This window comes from Vidua macroura, chromosome 2, assembly GCF_024509145.1.
Source record: "Vidua macroura isolate BioBank_ID:100142 chromosome 2, ASM2450914v1, whole genome shotgun sequence".
NCBI classification, from domain to species: domain Eukaryota; kingdom Metazoa; phylum Chordata; class Aves; order Passeriformes; family Viduidae; genus Vidua; species Vidua macroura.
The window spans coordinates 42,829,568-42,854,214 of NC_071572.1; the positions used below are offsets into that span (position 1 = coordinate 42,829,568).

The 24,647-nt window shown below is 37.1% G+C and overlaps 1 protein-coding gene across 6 annotated transcripts in view; it reads right to left on the reverse strand.

Annotated features, from left to right (window-relative positions):
• The window catches only part of GPC5 (glypican 5), a 234,554-nt gene that overhangs the window by 95,789 nt on the left and 114,118 nt on the right, over positions 1-24,647 (reverse strand). For all 6 annotated transcript variants that reach the window (XM_053970041.1, XM_053970047.1, XM_053970046.1 and 3 more), the window contains one exon: positions 23,297-23,422. In XM_053970041.1, the coding sequence (XP_053826016.1) occupies positions 23,297-23,422 (126 nt within the window). The remainder of the gene's footprint in view (positions 1-23,296; positions 23,423-24,647) is intronic.

Sequence of the window (24,647 nt, forward strand, 5' to 3'; positions counted from 1 at the left end):
CCTTTTAATAATTTGTCTCATGGTATCTCTCATCTTTTGTCCCCTTAACCAAGCAGTAGTGAAAAATCTTCATATGCACATTTTTTCCTGCCTGCTACAACATGATAATAGTCTCCAGTTCTGTTTTTCCTCTAAATCCCACACTTTAATTTTGCCATACAACCTGTGCTCTGCTCAAACTCAAACAGTCCCTTTTCCTCAGCACACTTCCATCCAATGACTGGAGCTAAGCTTGACCCCAGCTGATTTACAGCCAGATCATCAGACACTCACTGGGCTGCTTTAACTGGCTTGGGCTTTAAGCAGGGCATGGCATCCTGTTGAACACATCACCCTACTCCAAGGATTTTGGGAGCCAATCAGTGGTGTTGGACCATACATAAAGATATATATATATATATATATATATATAAAACCATTCTGGTTCTGCTTGGTCCATCTGATTTGTACTATTTTTTTTCCTAAACAAAGAGGGTCTGTTAAGTTATTCAGCACAATTATGGAGAGTTAATTAAAGATTCTTCATGTGAACATCATTTAGATAAACTTAGGTGATGCCATATCCAGCTGTACTTCCTCCAAAAAACTTCATTGAGGTGAGCCTGAATTATTACAGGTTGATATAATGATAGATCTTGTGACTGCTGCACAGTATCAGTAGCTGACTGGGGTTTTATGATATTGCCAGGGAGGAAGAAAACAGCTGATAAGGGAATTTCGGAGGCATTTTTATTAACCTTTTTTCTCAATTGATGGGTTTAAACCATTGTTCATACAAAAATTTATGGAACCCAGTATAGGTCACCACTCTGCATGTTTCACAGTTACAAGCTTAATCATAAATAATATCTAAATAATTTACACACAGGTATAAATGCATAAGTAGCGACTTTTATGCACAAATAATTAAATTTATACCCTTTGCTATTTCAGCTCTACATAGGCAATTGTTTCACAAGATTTATAGACATTCCCAATATTCATATACACTTGAATAAAAGAACATTGTAGAGATTGATAATTTACAAGTATTTTATTTTTTATTTTCTGCACTTTATTATTTGATATTATAATTAGTATTTTGGGGAAGTAGTCAGGAAATATTAGTATGTATTGAAATTTATTTTTATCGAGGTCAGGGAATAGATTCAATTCGCATGATAAATGGAAGGAAGATAAGGAAAATGAGTTTAAGAACTGAATCTTATCACTCAATACTTGCTTGTCTGGCTTTTGTAATCAGTGATTGATAATACCTTCTAGAATGAAAAAAAACCTACAGCTTAAAATTTAAATAATAATAGCAAAATATAAAGAGTAATGTAGTGCTCTATAACCTCAAAAGATCTTAAATTAATAAAAAATATGGACTAAACAAAGGATTGTGAAAATTTTAGAACCTGAAGATTTCAGACAAAAAAATGTTTTAATAGGCATATTTTGAGCACATTTTAATATCTCAGACAGGTTTCTTTGTGTAAAAGCTTTTGCTCATAGCTTGACAAATCATCATCTTCAATAATAATAATCTCAAATATGTGATTTGGGCATAATTTTCCATTGCTAGTAATTTTTCAGGTAATACTTTACTACTCTGTAAAATTCACTTCCTGCAACTACATAGAGAATACTTAGAACCCCTTCTATATTTTAATTGAATCTTCATAGAAGTTACTGCACGTAGTATTTCTTTCCCAAGAAGACTGACATGTAAATTCCATATTTTTTGTGTTTATTTTATCTGCCTTCAAAGACCCTTAATTTTTTAATATTTTTTACCAACAGTAATTTGAAAACTCAAATTAATAATATGTATGTCCCCTACTTACTAGTAAAGATGCTGAGAAAAACGCATGTTGTTTTCTGTGACAGCAAGAGCAAAAAGGACAAGATTTTAACAGAAAGAAAGAGACATTGAGCTTCCTAAGGAAAAGAATTCTAACTTGTGGATTTATCACTTTAATCACTTCCAAGTCTCCTTCACAGCTTACAAAATATGGAGGTTATGCTTTAAAAAAAATTGAATCTTGATTTTAATTATGACAAGTCTATCAATACAATAAAAAAGGAATTTTTCCTCTTGTGAATCAAATGCGCATTGTAACTGAATGGCTTTTGATAATTTAATTGTATTGGAGTCCTGAAATGGATATTTAATCTAAAACAAAAAGAAGAATCTTTAAAGTGCTCTAAAACTGCTTTGACAGAGAGCCAAATAAGCATATTTTAGATAAACTCAACCAGCCCATTCCACAAAAATATGATTTGATCATGGAAATGTAAACATTACTTTACTGTACCCAGTCTGCCTTCATCATATGTCTGATATTTGTACCAGAGATTGTCATGGGTGGTTAATACAAGTACAGCAGGAGTCAGAAATTAAGTGACAGAGCTCTGTATCATTATACTTCATACTATTTACATTTTACCCAAGATTATGTTTATTTACTTAACAGAAAGTCTTTTCCCTATCAAGTGTACTTGATCACACAATCACAGTGAGCTACCAAACACTGCAGCCATGAAAACAGGATCTTCAAATTCAACAGCAGAACAAACACTGCTGTGTGTGACTTAATATTTAGCTACACTGCTGCCAGGGGATGGCACCTCCACACAGTGCAGAGTGGACATGCCAGCTCAGCTAGGAACCTTCTACAATGCACTCCTTTAAGCAGGTAAGATATGTCCTGGAAGAGTTTCTTTAGTTTAGCAGAACCACACACAGTCTAAGGGAAGCTGGTTGCTTCCATACAGACACACTGTTCAAAACCAGGAATGGATATGAGGTATGTAACTGCAATTTAAAAGTCAGGTAGATGGTGGCACAAGAACAGGACACAGACTCAACATTCTGCAAGCTGTGTAGCAATGTCTGAAGCTCAACTCCCAGGTATGACACCTTAAAGACCTCAAAGTAGCTTTAAAAATATTTTCTATTATTCTCAAGAGCCTTGCTTAATGGGGGAGAAAGGAAGAGAGAGTAGACTCTGGCCAGTTCACAGATCTGCTTGGACAATTGTCATGGGAGATGGTTCTGGGGAAAAAACCAACAGGTCCAAAAAAGATGGTTCATCTTATCCAAGCTCGAGAACAGTCCACTTTCTTGTGCAGAAAATCAAGCAAAGGAGACAGGAGGCCTACATAGATGAACAAGGAGCACTGACTACCCTCACACAGAAGAGGAAGTCTATAGGAGGTGGAAGTAGGGTCAAGGCACCAAGGATAAATATAGAGATGGGGTACAAGGATGGAGGCAAGTCAAAACCCACCTGGAGTTAAATCTGGAGACAGTCACAAAGGATAAGAAGGGAAGTTTCTACAGGAGCATCACACGAAAAAGAAAGCCTAAGGAATATGTGGGACAGTATAGAACCCTGAGAAAACAGCCCTAGGTGACCCTACTCTGAGCAGAGAGCGAGACTGAATGTTCTCCAGAGGCCCCTGCAACTATCCTATGACTGTGTGACAGCCCCAGCACACTCATCTGCTATACAGCTGTAAAATCCCTGAGCCATGGCTGACTTCAAAGGACTTTGTGTCTTCTTCATCAGGAATCATTGACATTGGAGGACTCCTGCTCACTTTTTCTTTTCCAAAGGAAATGTGAAGCAGTAACTACAATTTTTATCCTAAATCAGATAAAGGCTTTTCTGTCCTGTGCAAAAATACAAAATACACCAATTTGCACCTTTCCTGTTGTGCATATCAAAGAACTCAGAGAAGACTTCTGCCTTTCCAGAGAGAGAATGCCCTTACTTATTAATACCATTATGGAGTAAATGGAGTGTTACCAGAATAAATTAGATGGACCTGAGATATGTGACACCTCCACAAATCACCAGTTATTTTCTCAGACATAACTACCATGATTTATCTCTGACCAGTGTTACTTCTTTCTGTATCTTTCCCATGGTAATCCTGCTCTGTTTTCTGTTTTTATAGCAACACTGGTCAGTATTATGGTGCCAGTATCATAGCAAACTGACACAAAAGAACTAACAACTAAACAGACCCCAAATGCGGCTTTTGTTCTTCGCCCCAGCCTCGGGCAGCTGGGGTGCCCGGCTAAGCGCTGCCCTTTGGTGAGACCGAAGCTGCTGCGTGCGTGGAGGTTCTAGGGCTGAGCGCTCCTGCGTGGGTAATGCAGCTTTCGTAGCCATATGCTGAGAGGAAGCAAAGGGACAAGAGAAGGCACACCTTGCCTGTGTGGCTGAGAACATTTATCTCCCACATGGCCGCTGTGGTGACTGGAGCAGCTGTTCCCAGGCACAGTGTGAAGACAAAATGGCGAATGGACAATGGAAGCATTGGGTTAAATAGGGGGTGGGCAGACAGGGGCAGAAGCCCCCCTCGCCCAATGGGGACAGGCGACAGGGGAATGACGTGGATCACAGCAATCTACGGGAACATAACAGAGGTGGGTACAGTGTTCTGGGACAAATAGGATTGCAAGGATGGGGTGACTGACACAGAACTTTCAGGAAGAATTCAGGAGTGGCTAGAAGATGGACATGTAAAAGCTCCTATGGTAGACAACTTGGAGCGAACCATTGTGAAAAGAAAATGGGGGTATAGAGAACCGACTAACTAACATTTATTAAAACCCCTAACTGAACCAACCCCACATACAACACCCAAACTCTGTGAGTGTGCCACAGCCCAACACTGCTTTATGAACAATGTGTCCAACAGCTCTCAGCAGGAACTGGCTCTTTCCATGCCCTGCTTACCCTGGCTGGCCACACGCTTCTGGTTGACCTTTCTTTTGTCCTAATAGAGTTGAAAATACACAACTGTTTGGCATCCTGTGATGCATGCATTCCTCTTTCCCAACAGCACATCTCTCTTGGAATACATTCTGACTGTGATGCAGCACAGCTTCTTCTCCTTTCCTTGGAGAGCTGCTACCTTATCAGTTCACCCAGTAAGCACATGACATTTATTTCTGTCTACCTACCATTGCTAATTGGAGCTTTCCCTATTAATTTTTTTTTCAGATATTTTCTATGCTATGCCAAGGTAGTTTAAAAATTTTAGTGTTATTCTCCACTCCATGAGCCATTAGGGATCCTACACAAATACCCAAACCCCAGAAACTACCAATGCTGCATCATCGATTCTATTTCAGGGTGCTATTGGTCTTCCAAAGCTTAACCTGCTCTTTCTGTCAGCAAGTAATAGTTGAATTACAGATTCAAATGAGAAAAAAACACTTGTACAAAACCTATGCTAATTTTATATTAATAACAGAAAAAAACTATTACAAAAGAAGTTATTATTTTATAGAAAAGATTTTTCATTCTGACAGAAACCCCAGCTCTTACAGTCTGATTGAGTGCCTGACCTTTCTTTCCCTTGAATAGGCCTTTTTATAGCTTGTTTCTAGATAGCTACACTGAGAAGGAAAGAAAAACCTGCAGTTAATCACCTTCTTCTCTAGAGATCAGAAATGGGTCAAGTGTAACTGTCCAGTATCTGAACAAGCAGTGTTAAATAAAAAGAATTAATGTCTTTATGTTTCTGCATGTTAATGTGAAAATATATTTGAGAATTCTTTTAAAAATCAGCCATATCTATGAAATATAGCAGCATAGTTCTTTCTGTTTATCATAAGAGCCTTTACACAAAAATAAAACTTGTCATCCCTTGGTGAAAAGCACATGTGAAATATTTGAGTGACTGTGCCACTTTAAAGTCTTAGTCAGTCTTTGCAACAGCTTCAGCGTAAATACATTTTTATCTAAACACAAACATGGGAAGAAATACTACAGTTATTGATTGCAAAAGTAATGCTGTCTGGTTACTATTTATTTAACAAATAATTCTGCCAAACAGAGAGCATATTCCTCAAAAACTTTATTATCTAACACCCCAGCTTTGCAAGTACTTTTTCTCTGTGTGTGTGGTTACACACGTAAGTAGTTCCTTTGATTTCAGCAATATTTCTCTGACTGCATTTACCTTCCAAAAAGCCTTTTTCTTGTCTGAGTTAAGCAGATGACAAAGTCAAGGCAAAGGAAGCCTGCAAGAAAGATGAATCGGAGGGATTTGGGCAAGGCTTCCTATGCTATCATGGGAGAAAGGTGACTGCTTCTCCAAAAGAGCTGCTTAGAGAAGAAGCTTAACTCAGGGCTTCCCAATCACCTTCTTGCAGTCTGTCCAGCTCTGGCTGCTGCTTAGGAGATTAGCCTATGAAACAGCCCAAAGTCAGATGCCTAAAGCCTAGGTTAAAACCATGCTCCATTATTCCCAATGTTTGCAGACCAGGAGCTGAAGCACATAATCCACCACGTTGTGGCAGCAATAAAAAGTATTTTTTCAGTTTCTAAATCCACTTCCCTGAGTAGACTAAACATGTAAAGTAGCAAACATGAAAGCTTCATCCCCAAGATATTTTAGACAGAAAAAGGTTCAGCTTTCTTTTTCTCCCAAGGCCAGGCATGCAGAGATTCCAATTTGAGGAACATTTTCTTTCAGCAAGAAAAATATTTCATAATCTGTATTTGTGGTGATAGTGGTAGTGTTGCAGTCAAGCCCTCAAAACACTTCCTATAACAAAAAAGTACTGAAAATCAAACTATGATATAAAAAGTTATAATATTAGCCAATTTTAATTATTACATGTTGTAGATCTGACAAATTTGCTACTTGGTCTTTAATATGCTAAATTGACACACACAATTTAAACAATTGTTGTAAACAATTATGTATTTACATTTTTTAACCATTGCATAATTTTAGCCAATTGCTCATTTGTTTTGCTGAGGAAAACAGTCTAAGAGAAAAACTTCCCTAACATACAAAACATGTTTGCCCTCAAAATTTCAAAATTTCCAAGAGACTTAAAAAAGCCTTTTTGAAAACCGTTCACGTCTTTGAAGACTATGATAAAGACTTTGAAGACTTTTCTCCTATTTTCAAAATATTTTCAAATACTGACCTCTCCCCTTATAAGCATAAGCAGGCTTTAGAATCTTTAAAATTTACATTTATTTTACTAGGATGCTTGTACTACACAAGTAAAAGAACAAAAATATTAAGGAGAAACTATTTCATCTGGATTAATCCCATTTGAATTGCTACCTTATAAATAATGGGCTTCAGTAATCAGTTTTTAATCCAAAGAAACAAACAATAATGATGACTTGTATTTTAAATTACTTCAAATCTGAACACATATGTCACTTTACCCAGTCATCCATCACTTGATGATGAAACTGAAGTGTCCCTGACTGTGTAAAATTTATTCAGTGTTCCAAGATTTCACGCAATAGGATAAAACCATCCTGCAGTGTGATGTTTTTTCCAGCTCTGAAGTAAACACTAGGGAGTTTAATCCACTGTCAGAGACATTTGTCCTTTCAAAGAGCAATGCAATCTCTAAGACTGCAGAAATGCAAAGCAGCTGTTTCAAAACAAGATGAAGTAAGTCTATTAGTTCACTGAATGACTGCTGCACTCGGTATTTTTCAGTAGTGGAAGAAAATAAAATCTAACCTACCAAAGCATTTGGCCACTCTTCTGTGAATCCTCTGCATTTCTTCCTTTTCTCTGTCTATCACAGAGTACAGTATCACATTGCTTATTTGATTTGTTCCCTTTGGTTCATTTATTAGCATTGGACCAGACAACTTTTTGATACTGCTTAATGGAATGAGAGGACTAGCAAATACACTGTCCTCAGACCTCCCATTTCAAGTTCATGTTTCCTCCAAGGGTCAAAAATTTCTGTGTAATTCTGCTGAGATGATCCCTTTGTTCTAGACAATCACATTGGCAAGATTTTGAAATACATCTGCTCCTTAAGTATAATAGAAAAATAATGTCAAAACCCTATAAATCAGTAAGCACCTGTAAGACCTTGAAAATTGTATGATTTCATGCCAATAACAACTTTGGTTGTAAAAACGGTAATTTTTTAACCAGCTATAAAAATTGCTGGTTTAGCTTCAGCTATTTCAGAAGAAATGCCTAATACACAAACGTTTTTCCCTTTGTGTTAAAAGGATCCATTCTGCTGCAGGCATCTTTACACCCATAATACTGAATCCACACTGAGTGAATAACTGTACCCGGGGAGCAGAACAAGGAAACCTTAATAACAGGCTCAGCAAGAGATCTCAGTCATTCTGATACCCTTTTGTGCAAGACAGGCTGAGAATGCATAAGAAGAAAAAGCCACAAGTAATTTGTAGCATTTCACAGTTACATTAACACCTCTAATTGTAACTGACAGGGCAATTAAGGCTGAAAAACATCCCAATACACTGCTTTGTACATGATGATTGTCCCACTGAAACAACAGAGCATGTACTCTGTTTGGAGGAAAAGTGTTTCACTTTTATTTTCCTCCATTGAAGTAGATGTCCTAGTTCATCATGCCTCATTAGAGATTTGTGTTGCTATAAACATGATTATTTCAAACAATCACAAGCCTTTATATCAAGCACATAATTTAACAATTCCCTTCTCAATACAAGTGTCAACAAGGTTATTTTTAAAAAAAGGATGTTAATTGTTATATAATCCATTAAAATAATGAGTCTTAGAATAATGAACAGCCAATATAGGCTGAATACAAATACATCACACATTGACCCTCTTTTTTTTTTTTTTTTTTTTTTAATGAAATACAGACTATTCACCTCATGTGTCTGGGTTTACCAGGTCTTGTATACTCGTTTTCCTACCAGTCTTCCTTCCTCCCACACACATGCACAGCTCCCTGTGGTGAGCCATAACAAGCCAAGTTGTGTCCAATATAAGCAAGTAGCTAAATTATGTAACCACAAATTTACAGATTTTTTTTTTTCTGTCAGAACTTGATGCTTAGGGCCCAATATCTACACTACAGATATCTGTGGGGGAGAGAATACTTGATTAGATCTATTTTAATCCCAAGAGACTGAATGCCCATTAGTAGTAAGGCTGTGTTAGATGCCATCTTCGGGCATACCTTACTGTTTAGTTTAATCTAAAAGGAATCCTGTTTATTTGGCCCAAAACTGTTTCACAACATGAACTGAAGTAACTAGAGATGACTGAGAGATTTATGTCAAAAGCACACTCTTGCTCCAAATTAAAATGCTGCTGTAGATGCCTCTGAATCTGATTCCTCAAGTAAAAAGATAGTAAAATGTCCATAATTTAGGAGGAATGAATCCCCCTCCAGTTTCTGCACATATATTCAGGATTTAAAATGGGTGGGATCTTTTTCTAGTCTGAGAACTCTCCCCAGTCTTAACTGTTGACTTTTTATTTTTCTATTAATCATTTGTTATATACATCTGTATATCAAACATTAATAATATCTGGCCACAATTTATACACCTTTGATTGCATAGGATACAATCTTAAGGAACATATAAGAAAAAAAATAGTCTGAAGGCTGAATAATGATGTAACTAGCTGAATGATGTAAGCAGCTGAACATCAGAACAAGCTGCTATAAAAATTAGTAAAATATCTGCCACTGAAAATGCTACTTAGCTTGCCCGTGTCCTGAATACACTAATCTATGGCCTTGACTTGTTATAGAACTTGTACCAGCAATTCCAGAGGTCCCTTCCTAATGTAAGCTTTTCTGTGCTTCTGGGACCAGACTAAAAATAGAAATTCCACACACAAGTTGAAAAAATATTATCTTTCTTCCTCCCATTGGAATCCTGAACTGCAGCAGTTTATGCATATTTTTACCTTGAAAATTATAAATAACAGCATGTTTTTTGGTTTACTTTATTCACACGGCAGACAGTGAGAAAAATACAGAGACATAGGTTTTATATTCTCCCAAGTTTCTGCCTCATCTACTACAACCTAGTTTCACCAGTAAAAGACTGATAGAAGGAGAATGCTAATGTTAAGAAGGCTTTAAAGAAACAGAATATCTCACAAGAAGTTTTAACACCCTCCACAAGCATTTGTGGGTAAAATCACCCTGCCCTCCTCTCCTTCCCATTCTTGATAAAGTCTTTGGGGGAAGAAACTTTAAAATTGACATACCAGGTAGCAGACTAGACAAGGAGGGTTCTTTTCAGCTGAAAAGACATTGAGTTTCTGTTGTTCTTAATCTTTCTAAAGAAAGGAAGCACTGTTTGAGATTGTTTGCTTAGTAACTTGGCTTTTGTCACAGTAATGGCCTACTACAGACTTCCAAAGACAAAGGATTTACCAGATATCTTTCTCCATTTGTAACTGGTCTCCTCTGGACACTGTTGGCGTTGTGGACCAGGGCAAAGAGATGGCTATTCAGGGATGGCTTCTGATATGGAAGCTACTGGTCACTGTCTTCCATTCATATATCTCTCTTCCTCAGAGTCCATCAGTGCCCTTCCTTTTTTTTCCTGTACTCTAATTCAACCTTCTCTTATGTCCTCCTTTTGCTAAATAACTCAGAGTATTTCCTTATGATACACTACTTAAATACCAGTGGCTGCCAAAACTTGTCTATATTAGCTTTGTACAGCAATTGCAAACACTTAGATGAAGTAAGTACAGAATGAGTCAGAAAATTCAGTAATATGAAGTGAAAAACAGGTTTAGAGTTTGGGTGGTTTGTTTTTCTTTCCTCAAAGTTGTGAGCTGCTTGTTTAAACATAGCAAAAGCTAAAAGATGTTTGTGTTAAAAGAGATTTTAACAGCACATGGCAGAACTTAAAGGAAGTCGAATATAAGATAATTTTTTTCCTAAAATATAAAGTACTATTGCAAATCACAGCTCTAATCCAGTGCCACGTCAGTTTTTACATTAATGTAAATGGAACTGCATCGTTGTTCCATGTTGTACCGCATTAGCACACCAGCAAACTCAGCAAATATGTACAGAGAAGGGGCAAACACCAGAGCAAGTGAAAACAACAAAAGCAATCAATGTTTCCCCATAAAGACAACCCCCACGTATTTGCTTGAAGAATAAAGGGCTACCGTGCAGGGGGTAAGAAGTGCTCACAGCACCAGCCTGCCAGAGCTCAAGAAGTGTTTGGACAACACTCTCGGGCACATGGTGTGATTCTTGGAGTGTCCTGCACAGGACCAGGAGTTGGACTCGATGATCCTTGTGGGTTCCTTCCAACTCAGGACAGTCTATGATTCTATGATAAGGCTTCTCACTTTGGGGATTGTGACCAGGAGAAGTTACAGTCTTCTCCACTGGGTGGCAACATAGGATACAGCAACAGACAGAGCAGCTCTCTCCGCAGGACCGCCAAAACAAGGGAGTTTTCTCCTGTTGCTGTTTCACTTTGCAATGCTGTGAACACGGTTGGGTGGTGCGGGGGTGGGGGGGGGGGGGGGGGGGGGGCGGGGAGAGAAGGCAGCTTTGAACACGGGTAATTGATTATGGACTAATCAGACTTGGTGCAGTTCAACAATCATTAATATAGCCCCCTCCAATTTCTTGTTTCTTTTTTATCGTAATAATGTAATGAAATGTGAACTAAAGTTATCATTAGATGTGCTGGAAACTAATGCTGACTTCTCATAAGTGGCTTTGCACATGCATCATAGCTACAGTTCTGCATTTTTTTTTTTTTATAATGAATCATTTTTAAAATCATTTGAACTAGTAGCAAGATAATGTAAGACACAAATAAGGTTAAAAAACCCCCACGAAGACTCTGCCTCTGATTTCTTTAACATACAGAATGTATTTTCTCTGACAAAATTCCCTAAGAATGTATTTTCTCTGACAAAATTCCCATAATTACAGTATGTATTTGTACCTCTTAATTGCCAGAAGACAGGTGAAGGTGATGGAGTATTACTGTCACATCCACACAAGTTTAAATGCATAAGCTCAGAATTATTTCAAACACACCTATAAATGAGAAAAATTAACTTAATACACTGCCTACTTATCAGGAGATGTTTTGCTAGGACATGAGTTGTTCTGTACCTAGAGAAAGATTTTGTTCTCTTTCTATGAAATTATAATCTATTTTATTCAAGGTCTATTTAATATTTTATTCAAGGTCTATTTAATACTTTTGGAAAAAGGGAGGGAAAAAAGGGCAGTGTAAATCCCAAATAGTTAAAACGTTTGGGGGATTGACGCAATTATTAGAGAAAACTGCTCATCTGAATAACTGTATGATCTTTTTACATATGGCTTCTCTTCATGTATTCCAGTACAATTTGTGTACACAGCCGAGACGAGAGTTTTTCTTGTCGTGAGCATCTGCTTGACCCATCGTGTGTGCTGCACCTACCCCTGTGAACCACTGCAATGGCACTGCTGAAGCATCTGCCACACAGGCACTTTCTGCAGAGGAATTCAGAGCCTAGAGGAACCTGAAAGGTAGCAGGGAACAGCAAATCAATGAGCTCTAGATGGAGTCCAGAAAACTTGGGGGTTTTTTTACCTTCTGATAACATCTAAGGGTGGTGCATAGTGGTGCACTTGTAACTACAGCTCCCTGAGGCACGGGGGAGAAGTGACCCATTTCTGTACTTTCCTTTTGGTAGCCGTGAAATATGCTCTGAATTGTGGTGGTTTTAACTGGAGTAGAGCTAATTTTCTTCACAGTGGCTGGTACTGGGCTATGTTTTGGATTTGTGCTACACAGGTTTGATAATATAGAGATGTATTTGTTATTGCTGAGCAGGGCTCACACAGAGTCAAGGTCTTTTCTGCTTTTCGTACTGCCATGGTGGTTGGGAAGTTGGGGCTGCATGGGAAGCTGGGAAGAGACACAGCCAGGACAGGGAACCCAAACTAACCAAGGGGATATTCCAGACCATAGGACATCATGCTCAGTGTATAGAGTGGGGGGGAAGAAGGAGGAAGCAGGGAGTGTTTGTGTTGCATCCCGGAGTTTGGGTTTAGATTAGGGTTTTTAATTTATGTTAAAATAAGTTCTGTAATCCCGCGTTTCCCCCGCGTTGTTCCCCCACCCCGCGGTTTCTGGCCCCATGTTGCCGGCCCTGTGCCGCTCCTGTAACCACCCTGCCGTCCGGCCCCGGGAAACCCCGTGCTGGCCGCCCCGAGCCACACGGTCCCGCTCAGCCCGCTCTGGCTCAGCGCCCGCCCCTGCGGGGTTCTCTGGTTGGTCGCGGTTGCTGGCGTCACCGCCACGGCAGCCACCCCTATTGGTCGGCCGGCCGTGGATCCTCTCGCCCCGCCCCTCCATAAAGCCCTATCCCGCCGGCAGTCAGACGCCATTTTCTCCCATGCGAGTGTCGGGAGCGGTCGCGTCTTTCCATCGAACCGCGCCACGTGACCAATAAACCGTTCCTGCCAAGCACGGAGTAAATGGACAAATTCCTTCCTCTTTGCCGGGTCCCTAGCGCACGGTAACAGAGGCTGGCCAGCCCACGCGCCCGAGACACGGAGCCGTGTCCGGGAACCCGCGGCAGCAAACCCCGGCAGCACGTGGAAGCTACGCCACAGCCGGGCTCCCAAGAGCTGCGTGCAGCCGGGGAGAGCGAAAACCCACGCCGCATGTTTGGAGAGATTAAGTTTTGTCTTCCCAAGTCACTGTTACATGTGATAGGGCCCCGCTTTCCTAGAGATGGCTGAACACCTGCCTGCCCATTAATTCAGTCATTGTTTGGCTTTGCTTGTGTGTGTACCTTTTGCTTTCTCTACTAAACTGTCTTTATCTCTACCCCGGAGTTTTCTAGCTTTTACCCTCCTGATTCTGTCCCCAATCCTGCTATTGGGGTGATGAGCAAGTGGCTGTGTGGAACTCAGCTGCTGGCTGGGGTTAAACATGACAATCTTCCCATAGGGTGCAAATGTTTTACAATCAGACTTGTATTTTCTTGAGGACAAGATTCAGATGATCTAAGCTACGCAATCACTCTGCTGCACACTCCCAAGTGATTACAGTGGTTAGAAACAGCCAGTCCACTAGCACTAAGTAGGATGTGTCTCTCTCCATTGACTGCACAGACTCAAGAAGTCCAAATCAGATGCCTATGTTTGTATTGCTATAGATGTCAGTTGAATCTCACCCCAAAAAATGAAGTTGTACACTCAAAATGTTGTACACTTCCTTGTACACTCAAATATGGCATTGTCAACATATGAATACAAAAAAATTAACTATATTGACTGAAACATGAGCTGAAATAATTTTCATTTTAAATTCTTCACAGGTGTCAAGGCAAATAAACAACTTCTGGCTGTTTTATTCAACTCTTTTTCACTGTAAATACATTCCTTTACTAAGCAATTAAAATTCCAGAGAGGGAGCAGAGCCTAGCTATCAGCTCTTGAACTGACTGGTAAAAAAATCTTGTTTGAAAAACTAATTCTATCGATATTAAAATATTTATTTGAAATTAAATGATTACTGTGAATCTCTGTGAATACAGTCTGTGCTGTCGAAAGACTGAAGGGCAGTCTTCCTAAATGAGATTTTGTTGGGTTTGAGCAGAGTAAAAACCTTCCTGTACTAGAAATGTATGTTGTCCAGGGTCAGTAATATTTATCTAGACATTCTTGTTCAAAACCTCTCTAAAATGGTTAATGCCACCTCTCTCCATTAGCTGCTGTCTAGCACCCCAGCACCATTCAGTGTTGTTCTTCAACCATTCAGAAATTGCAATGTGTTAACTGACAATGTTCAATACTTTTCGCTGCAAGATGAAACATCCTTAAATCAAAAACAATGTTAGGATTTTTTAATTAGATTTTATTTATTTTAAACATCTTCTGTTCAAGGATTTCAAGAAGCACTGCTTATATATTTTTCTTCCTTAAATAGAAAAGAGCAAGTTGTTTTAATGTTTGTAGTGAATAATATTAACTGTCTGCCCTGCTATCTTTGTAGATTCCAGAAATACTTAACTAAACAATGAAAAAATGCATTTTTATTAGATATAACATAGGTTAGGCTTGTTACTTCATCTATAACTGTTGCAGTAATGTGTGATTCAGATGTTTTAAAGACATCAGGGTATGAGAGTAAGGCATGTTAAAATAATGACTGCTGAGAACCTATTTTATACAGGAACATAAGAATCTCTCAAATATTGTCATTGTCATATTTGCAAAAACAACATGAAAATACAGGTTTTTATAGCACTTTATAAGAACTGCTTTAAGAACTGTTAATAAGAATTTATAATAACTGTTTATAAGAACTGAACCTTGCCCAGAAAGATTGTGGAGTCTCCCTCACTGGAGATATTAAAGAACTGTCTGGACGCAATTCTATGCCATGTGCTCTGGGAGGACCCTACTTGAGCAGGGAGGTTGGACCAGATGTATCCCTGTGGTCCCATCCTATCTGACCCATTCCAAGATTTTGTGATTCTGTGGCTGAAGGCTTAAAGACTGCACAGGGACTTGAAGACCGGAGTTCTAGATAGCATAACATCACCCACAGTGAAAAGGGCTACGGGAACAGGGAAAATTAATCGTCTTTTCATAAACACTCTAATTCTCTCCAAATCTGTTCCCAACTTCATCTTACATTTAAACTGAAACTTTGAGAAACTATGTGAAATGCAAGGTTTGGTGCCTTATTCAAGAATATGTTCCATCCTTGACCTATAGTACTGAGGAAGAATTAAACTGATGCTTTGTCTTGCATAATTAATTTATACAGTTTAGCTCAGTGAGCTTAATACATCACTTTGACCAGAAGATCAGTACTAGCAAAAGTAGATCAACATATGATATTATATGCAGTATAAGGATAAATATGGGTACCTAGTTTTCAAGTGAAATATCTGAAACACTTAAGACATAGCTGCTCAGGATTATTCTACTACTTGTAATATTTAGTCTTTAGGTTATTTTGGTTTTTTGTGTCAGCATAGATACCCTGTATTAGCTTGAGTTACTAGATATTTTAACCTTTTATAACATAAATTCTACCAGTACTTTTAGACTGATGCCCTTTACAAAAGGGAGAAAAAGTCCTTCTAGGAAGTTCTATCCAACTATTTGGAAGACTAAACTAATTGCATCCTACAAGGGTCCATTTATCTCTTCACCCAAAAAGAGGCCAAAAGGCCCATTCAGACATGCATTTCTTCACACAAATACCTGGATTATGTAAAATCAAGAATAACACGAGTTTTAACATGGCAAGCTCTTATTAACATAAGACATAAATGTGTTTAACATGAGAGAGATTCACTCCTCAGACTAAGGAAGAGGCTACATCTTATTGCCCGGCAGTACACTAGAACGCAACCCCTCCATCCAAGGGATTTTCTCAAATATGCATAAAGATTCCCAACAGTTTGAAGGAAGGTCTTGCTGGTAGCAGAGATATCTTTATTCTGAAAGAAAGACAATTCATTGTGAGACTGGACTGGCTTTAATGCTTCTTATTTCCTTTTTCTCTGTCATAGGTATAAAAGCATGTTTTTAGGAAGGATCTGCACAGTCTCCTGTTGCATATATGTAACAATTTAGTTCAGCTGCTTTGATCTGTTATAATAACTTCTGATATCTTAGGTGCTACCTGAACATGAAAACCTTTCAGATTTGGATGTGATTATTCACATTAGTGCTTGGCTGGATCATTTACTAAGGCTGCAGCATGGCATACATGGGTGTACCTATGTCCTTTTCACTTTACTACACTTTAAAAATTAAAATTTCTTCTGAATTAAAGTAGCTTCAGTTTGGGTTATTCAATGAACCGAGAGAAAAAAAAAGCTAACATCACTGAGTTCTGAATTCACAGTGTTCATTAGTGCAGCTTAATTTTCCTGAGAGCCCATATGTAGACTAGTGCTAAAAAACTTTGACCCTAGAAATGCAGTGTTACAATGGAAATAGAACAAAATAGTAATTTTAATGACTGTAAGACGATTTATGCTTCCAATCATATAATTCTGAAGAAATACAAGTAGAAGCTGAGCTGCTAAAGAAGATAAGAAACCATAACTTTTATTAAGAAGGATAAAATGATATTTTGAAGTACATGCTCATAGACTAACTGTTCTAAATGGCAGATTAGTTTTACTTCATTAGAGAGGATCTAATGATTCTTTTGACTACAAAAGCAGCAAGAAATACTTCATAAAACTGGAAAGAATAATATTTGTTTCTAGAAAAAATAATGAATGAACTAATTTTTGAATGCATTAATAAAACTATATGAATACCAATTTTTTATCATCTGTATTATATAAATTACAGTAAAAATACCAATCTGACCACATAAAAATCTATAGAATATTCATCAAAATAGGATTACATAATGCAAATTTTTCTTATATAAAGAAAAACTTTCTGCAAAGTTTCACGATTAGACTCATAGGAAAAATTTGTGGTTTTCACGTAAGTGTCCGAAGCAATTTCCAGATCTTTAAAGGCACCCTGCTTGAATATCTATGTCATCTATAAAAATGTAAAAAGCAAAACCCTCAGCACAATTTCAGTTTCAAAAGCACACTTTCACAGTCAGTGCAGGATGCTCAATGAAAATCTGACCTATAGATGTCAAGAGAAAAAGTCTTCAGCAGAGGTTACATAATAATACGAAGGTTGAAAGGAACATCTGTAAAAGCTGCAGTGCTGAACATTATTACACTGAAGTCTCCTCTCCGGACTGGTAAAGTTGCAGGGTTTATAGAAAATTGCTGTGGGCATTAGAGCAAAAAGAAGACCCCATAGACAATATTTCACAACCCAAAATATTGTTTAAATTACTCATTGAGGGTGCTGTATCAAATTGCCATGGCTAGAGGTGATAAATAACTTGGGTTTAGAAATATAAAATGTTTCAGAGTATCACTGTGTGAAATTGTAAAATATCACCAGACTTACTATTTGAAAGAGAACCTGTATATCAGTAAGAGCATATTTCTTTTATAAGAACTTCAATGAAGTACAAACTTTCCATCTAGTATAATCTACTATGATTCCTAGTTATTTATTTTATGTAAGGTTTATTTTTGAACTATGCAGCAAAGTCTCCTGCATGAGTTTTCCTTGGTTTTAATATTAACCCTTATACAAAAAGGAGACAATAGATTTTTATTCTTATTGCCTCCATTCTTTCATGTTAAAGTAGTCCTGAATTCACCTGGAAAACCTTTAAGAGTCATCAGATCACTAATATTAAATTGTGCTTCCTATTTTTCTATGATTGTGTAAAATGAAAAGCCAAAACCTTCCAAAATGAAGGTACAATGATGCAATAATTCAAACTTGGAATATTCTTTGTCACTGTTCTTTCTCATGTCTACCTTTGAATAGTCTTCTGTGACTTTAAACATGCTACATACAGTTTATTTAACATGGTGCTAATCATGTTTTTAATTTTAAAAGTCAATACAATTTGTAAATTACTACCAACCTAATAGAAATTAATTCACCCACTGTCCGAACCCTTCTGTTAGAGGCTCTGCTGTGCACGCCAAACAAGTGCAATGATTCTAGGGCAAGCACTACAGAAAATGATATACTTGCTTGAGTAAACAAAATGAAAAGTAGATTATTTATTTTGAGGTTCTCAAATTTAATACATACTTTGTTGATTTTATGTAATTAAATCCATTCCACCCTGAAGCGACATGAGATTTATCTAAGCATATACTGAGAATAGATATTACCAATATTAAAGCAGGAATGACTTTTATTGTTATAACTCACAGCAAAATAGGGAACAAGCCCCAAAATTATTATAAACAAAGGGGTCTTATGCCAGTTCATATCTTTTCTGTGTTGACACAGAAATATGCATCATAAACCCCCCTCAAACTGACTCAGTGCTTTGGCATCTGAAAACTTCTGGTTCTCTTGTTGTGGAAAGCTAGTGGTGTGAAGATTTTTGAGCTCATGGGAAGATTGAATGTTCACAGTTCTGGGTCAGGCATTTGCAAAAATTTGCATATTTTGAGGAAGTACAAGCTTACAGTTGTTTTTTCTCTATGATCTGTCGCTGGTCCTTGTTGGCAGCAGCCTGTTGGGCAAAGCAGTAAGAGCCATAATGGGCTGTTCCTACATTTTAAGTTGCTCAGGCACATCTTTTGCATAGGTGTCAAGTGGTATCTTAGACAGCAGTTTACATTTTTCCTTGTTTTAAAAAGTGATGATTAGTTCAAATAGAAGGAAATTCGAATCAATTTATTAATTTCCCTAATATAGCCATTTATCTTCTTTTGTTGGGTAAGAACAGGAACAGGTTTGTAGTAGTTTCAGAATATTTAAGAACCAAAAGAGAAAATTTCCCCGGCCTAAGAGCTGTGCTAAAGCTAAGCATTTATTTGATGAGAGATGCTTATTATAATCACTTTTTAACGATTTGCTCAGCAATTAAAATCAATCATGCTGTTTAATTTCTCTTAATTTGGATACTTCAGATATGCGCTTTATATGAAATTCTTCCTTCAAAACTTGATTAGCTGTTTTTAATAATCTCCATTACTCCTGAATCCTTCAACACATAAAATATGACTATTTTTTCACTCACATCTATTTTTATTTCAGTTAAATTGCTGGTCCCAAGTTATACAGTATATATTATGCTCTCCTCTGTGTATTTTTAATTTATCTCTCTTCACATTCTAGCCAGGCTCTCTGGACAACCAAAGCTGTATAAATGTCAGTTAAATATCTTTATGTTTGTCAAGTGGAACAATCTCAGTCTATTTACATAGCTCCTGTTATTTTAGCTTTAAGGCTAAGATGCCACTGAAATTCCAAACTCATATGTTTTGGTAGTGCATAACTTATTAATTTCAATTCCTCTTTTTCCACTGAATTTAATGAATCCTATAACACTAAATTCCAGGTACTTCATCACAACACTCAGCTGTGGCTTTGAAAGTGAAGTTTGAATTTCAATTTCATGCTAGACCACTGCAGTCACACAATTGGGTAAGACAGGGGAGGGGCTGAAGACTCCTCTGAGATGTCTTGTGCCTCATGCTGCAGTGACACAGACCTCATGAGAGTGGTCTTGCTTCTGCAAGTCCTGACCACTACTGATGCTGCTAGGGATGAATGCAGGAATATGGGAATCCTGGGCTGAGGTTTTGATGAAAGCATAAGCCTGTACTTTGTGAAATGCTAGATCCAGAACAATTTCTTGAATTGCAGAATCAAGGGCCATATTTCCATAGCATTGTGATTTGGGAAAAAAAAAAAAAAAAGAAAAAATAAAAGAAGGCTTAAACAAAAAATGGAACAGCTGAAGTGTATGAAATGTAAACTGTTAAGTAAGCTTTCATTTCAATAAAACCTTTTTTCATTTTCTGACCTTTTCCCATCCAGGCTTGATAATCTCTTGGATAGCATTAGAGAAGGCAAAGGTTATAAGACTTAACTGATATCAAATATTGTCAGAGAGCTGATTAAACCTTTGAAATGCTTCCTTCAGAAAGATGCACAAAAAAAGGAAAATTAAAAACTGCAAAGATTTTTTTTTTCCTCATTTATCTGTCTTCTGTCTTCAGGGCTTTTTGCTACCTGCAGCTTGAAACACAGATACAGCAAGTAGTCTCCTCAGGTCCTGATACACCAGTAATACATAGTTCATTATATTGTGTTCTCATGTCAAGCCCAAATTTCAGTCATCAGCATGGCACATGTTTTTGAAACAGAAGGCAAAAACAGATGGAAAATATTAATCTCAAAATAGATAAAATTGATTTGTCTTTAACTAATTTGAACAATGTAGACCTTTCCCCATCAGTGCCAGAAACACTGGTGAGATTCACTGATGAGTTCATCAGTATTGTTATTTATTATTATATTAGTGGACAGGCAGGATATGGGGAGAAAGAAAAAAAAAGAGTAAAGAGAGTGAGTGTACAGGTTCTTCAGTATTTAGAGGGAAAAACAATGATGCCTGCTCAGTCATTATTGCTTCTAAAATGTCACGGTATTCTGGCATCATGACAATAGAAGTTGAGCAACACAGGATTTAGATAATCCTAGTTTCAAAATCATAGGGCTAGAGGAGATTTTAAGAAATTATCCAATTTATCTCCACATTGCTAAGATAAATCATCTTTTGTTGCATCGTTTCTCAGTGCCTGCCTTGCCTATTCTTAAAAGTCCTTCTTTATGTAGCTGCTGGACAACAAAACTACTTATTTTTGTCCCTGTCACCAGAAAAATCTTGATAATGTTTGAGCAGAATATATTTTAAATGCTTGCTCTGCATCCCAGCCATTATACAAGCATTATACCTTCTTCCTAGGTGATCACTTCTGTAGTAACAATATTAACAGTAAAAAACCCTTACCTTGGTCAAAGTGCAGGACAGCTTTCCCCCCTTCAGTTACCAAAGAACAAATATAAAAAATTACAATTGAACAAAGGGCATTTTGACTGAATAAGAAGGCAAAATGAAGGGATGGAAGAGGACAGATCTGAGTGCCTTCATGAAGATAGTGAAACAGGAGATTGTGTACCTCAAAGTATTTAGTGTACAGTCAGAGGTCTTGAGATGTAGGAACTAATCTGCAGGTCTCAGCTCCATTTGATAATCTAGAGCAACTCAGGGTTTCCTGCTCTTCTGGTTTTAGTAATCATTCTGTACTTCTACTATCTACATCTCAGCTCTTTCAGGAAACTGACACTGACATTTACTGACCAAAAATATAAATATATATGCATTAATATATATACAATGACAAAATTTTTTTGTTAAGGAAATTTTTAAGTTAAACTAGTAACGCAGTGTTATTCCTTACTTTTAAGATACAGTGTTTTTGTCACCCATTATATCTTTGGGTGGATCCAATATTAAATATATTGTACACACACACATACATATATAAAAGCATAGATATAAGCATATATATAGCCTATATATATATATATATATATATATAGTAGCATAAGTATTAAATTACTTTTAAAATAACAATGAATTTAGAAAATTTAGGGAATGTTTGATTTCTTTATCAGGACCTTAATGTCTAATCAATCAAAATCAAACAGTACAGTATAGTAGTATAAACAAAGTAATAGTATAATCATATAACATAATAGATACAGCATAATAGTATCATATGATAAAGTAAGAAAGGTTTGAAAATATCTAATGTATTAATAGTAAGTATATAAGCAGACACAAGTAATGATAGAAGAACTTTGTTCTTAGGGAATATGTAATTACAAAACCCTCACTTTATATTGTTACTGAAATATTTGGTAGGAATACTTTAAGTGAACCAGGGAAAGGTCAGAAAAACAGTTGAGATTAAATCTCAAATACAGTCACCTAAAGAAGGAACACAGCATCTTCAGAAGATTGTTGAAATCCTTGGGCAAAGGTTGCCAGTGAGACTGTCAAGGGAGTCATAAACACTCACTGGACTTCGGTGCTGCCAAAGCACGTGACTCCCAAGAAGATAAAGGAAAGTGGGCCTGTAGCTGTTTGATAAAAGGATGTCACTAGGTTTCCTCATGTATCAATTAATAAATGACAGCTCCTATCTAACTTTTTAGAAATACCTAAAGGTGCATATTGCCCACTGCTCTCTCTATTTGCTGTCTCACACTTTACTAACTCTCCTCACAGCCTTCTTTGATATGACCTTTGATACTACCTACTAATCCACACCACATTAACATAATGATTTTTAGTACAAATAACTGCAACAAACTTTTCAGTATTTTGGTCTCTGTCATCAGGAAGGGAAGGATTTCCTGCTCCGAGAAATACTTGTTTTGGTGATCAAAGCAATAAAGCAAAAACACAGAGATCAGCTCTCTGAAAATCTTTCTGCCGTCCAAAAATGCTAGTGTGTTATAAGCTGTGTAATACACTGATTCCAGCGACACACATCTAGGACTGTAGCAGTTTATTATCTCTTCTCTGCCACTGCTGCTGAATGATGTCTCCCAAGCTGCTGCATATAGAAAAAATACACATTTCTCTTTTAAAATGCTTTATCTTCACATTTAACTTTTAGTTCTCTCATGGGAAACAATATATATTAAGAGATTACTTCATACTTCACAGCCAGAGAAGATTTTAAGCTTGAGTCTCTTACCACACACAACATTAAAAGGAGCAGTTTATAAAGACCAAGTTCAAAAAAAATCCATATTCTTTTTGTCCAACATTTATTTTGTAAATGCCAATCCAGCTTCTTTTCCAGTGTATCTCTAGGTGCTGCAAATTTGAAGGAAAAATGTCTGAAGAACATTGGAATTCTTTTTTTCTTTTTCCTAAACAGAGATGCAGGGAGATTTTATTTACTGTGTACGGGTGAAGCCTGAGAGAAGGGAACCCACGCTTATTTATTTTTCAAACTAATCTTGACACAGACACAGGGAAACACCATACTTGACTCGAATAGAAGCTGTTTAGCAAAACTTGACTTACAACAGAAAAAAGACAGAAGTGAGCCAGAAAGCTACCTTCTTACGACATCTTCTCCATTCCAGCACGGGAGCCCATCGGCAGCTGCCAGCTCGTTCCCGCACAGCTGATCCGCCAAGCCACCGTAAAAGGCTCTGTAGAGCCGGAGGTGGCTGATAAACTCCCTGCACACGGAACACCAGAAATAACTGTCAGTGTCAACCAACAACACTGAGCTGCCTTGCTGTTGTGCATTTCTAAAACATAAGGGATGTGTTTATTCCACTACTCTCCAGTGGTTCCGGTGATATTTTAAATCGATCTGTCAATAGATGAGTTTGATTCTTTTAGATACGCTTGATTAGTTTACAAAGTTGATACTCCGATTGGTCAAATTAAAAAAAAAAACCTACTTTACATATGCTCTGGAACAGGAACTATTTCTTTCAGCCTGAAATTTTCTTGCATTGTAGTGTCACAGTTTGCAATGCTATAGTTGGACAAATAGATGAAAAAATGCTCCAAAAAATAGCATAGCAAATAAAAAAATAGGTGCAGATTAATAAGTCTCCTGTTTTCCAAAAATGCTGACAAGAAGTCCCCTACCTATCTTTACAAATACTACAAAAATTATTTTTTAAAGTTATGCAGCAACTCAAGATTCAGGTAAAATGGGTTTAAGATGTAGGTGTTCAGTATTTAGTAAAGATTTAAATAACTATCTGAAGGATAGTATCAGTTCTACCATATGCTGTGCTGGTAGGTTATAAATTATGTATTGTTATTTTAAATAATTTTAAAGATGCCCAGAGGTAATGATAAGGTTTTGTACTTAATTCAAAACAAATTAATTACTTTTTAGTTGGTATGTTCTTAACAGAATTGTGGTATTTAATATAAATTGTTTGTTTATGAATTGAAAATGTCTTCCTGGGAGACGCTTTCCTACTGGGAAAAATTAAAATACTTATTCATTCTTAAATGGAACATGACACATTACTGAGTTATCAATGACCTGCAGGCACACAGAAAAGCCCCACCAAATGTTGTACTCATTGCTCTGTAACCCAGCAAGCTCCACTTTATGTTAACTCCTTTTATAGTGTCTGGAGCTGTGAAAAAATGCCAGAAATAGTATATACATTTCCCTATATTTAGTCTCCATAGGACTATATGCTATAGGGAATTTAATTGTTCAGTATTGTTTTCTTCAAATTAAAACAGATAAAACATCAGTGATTTATACAGTCCATAATCTAAAAAGCCATACCTTCTTTCACGTAATATGGCAAATATTTTACACAAACTACAATGGTTTTCATTTACTATGTCTATTAAATGCAATTTGAGTGCCCTACTAATTCTAAAACTGCAGTTCTGAAAAATCCCATGTAGGGTCAATTTTGACGA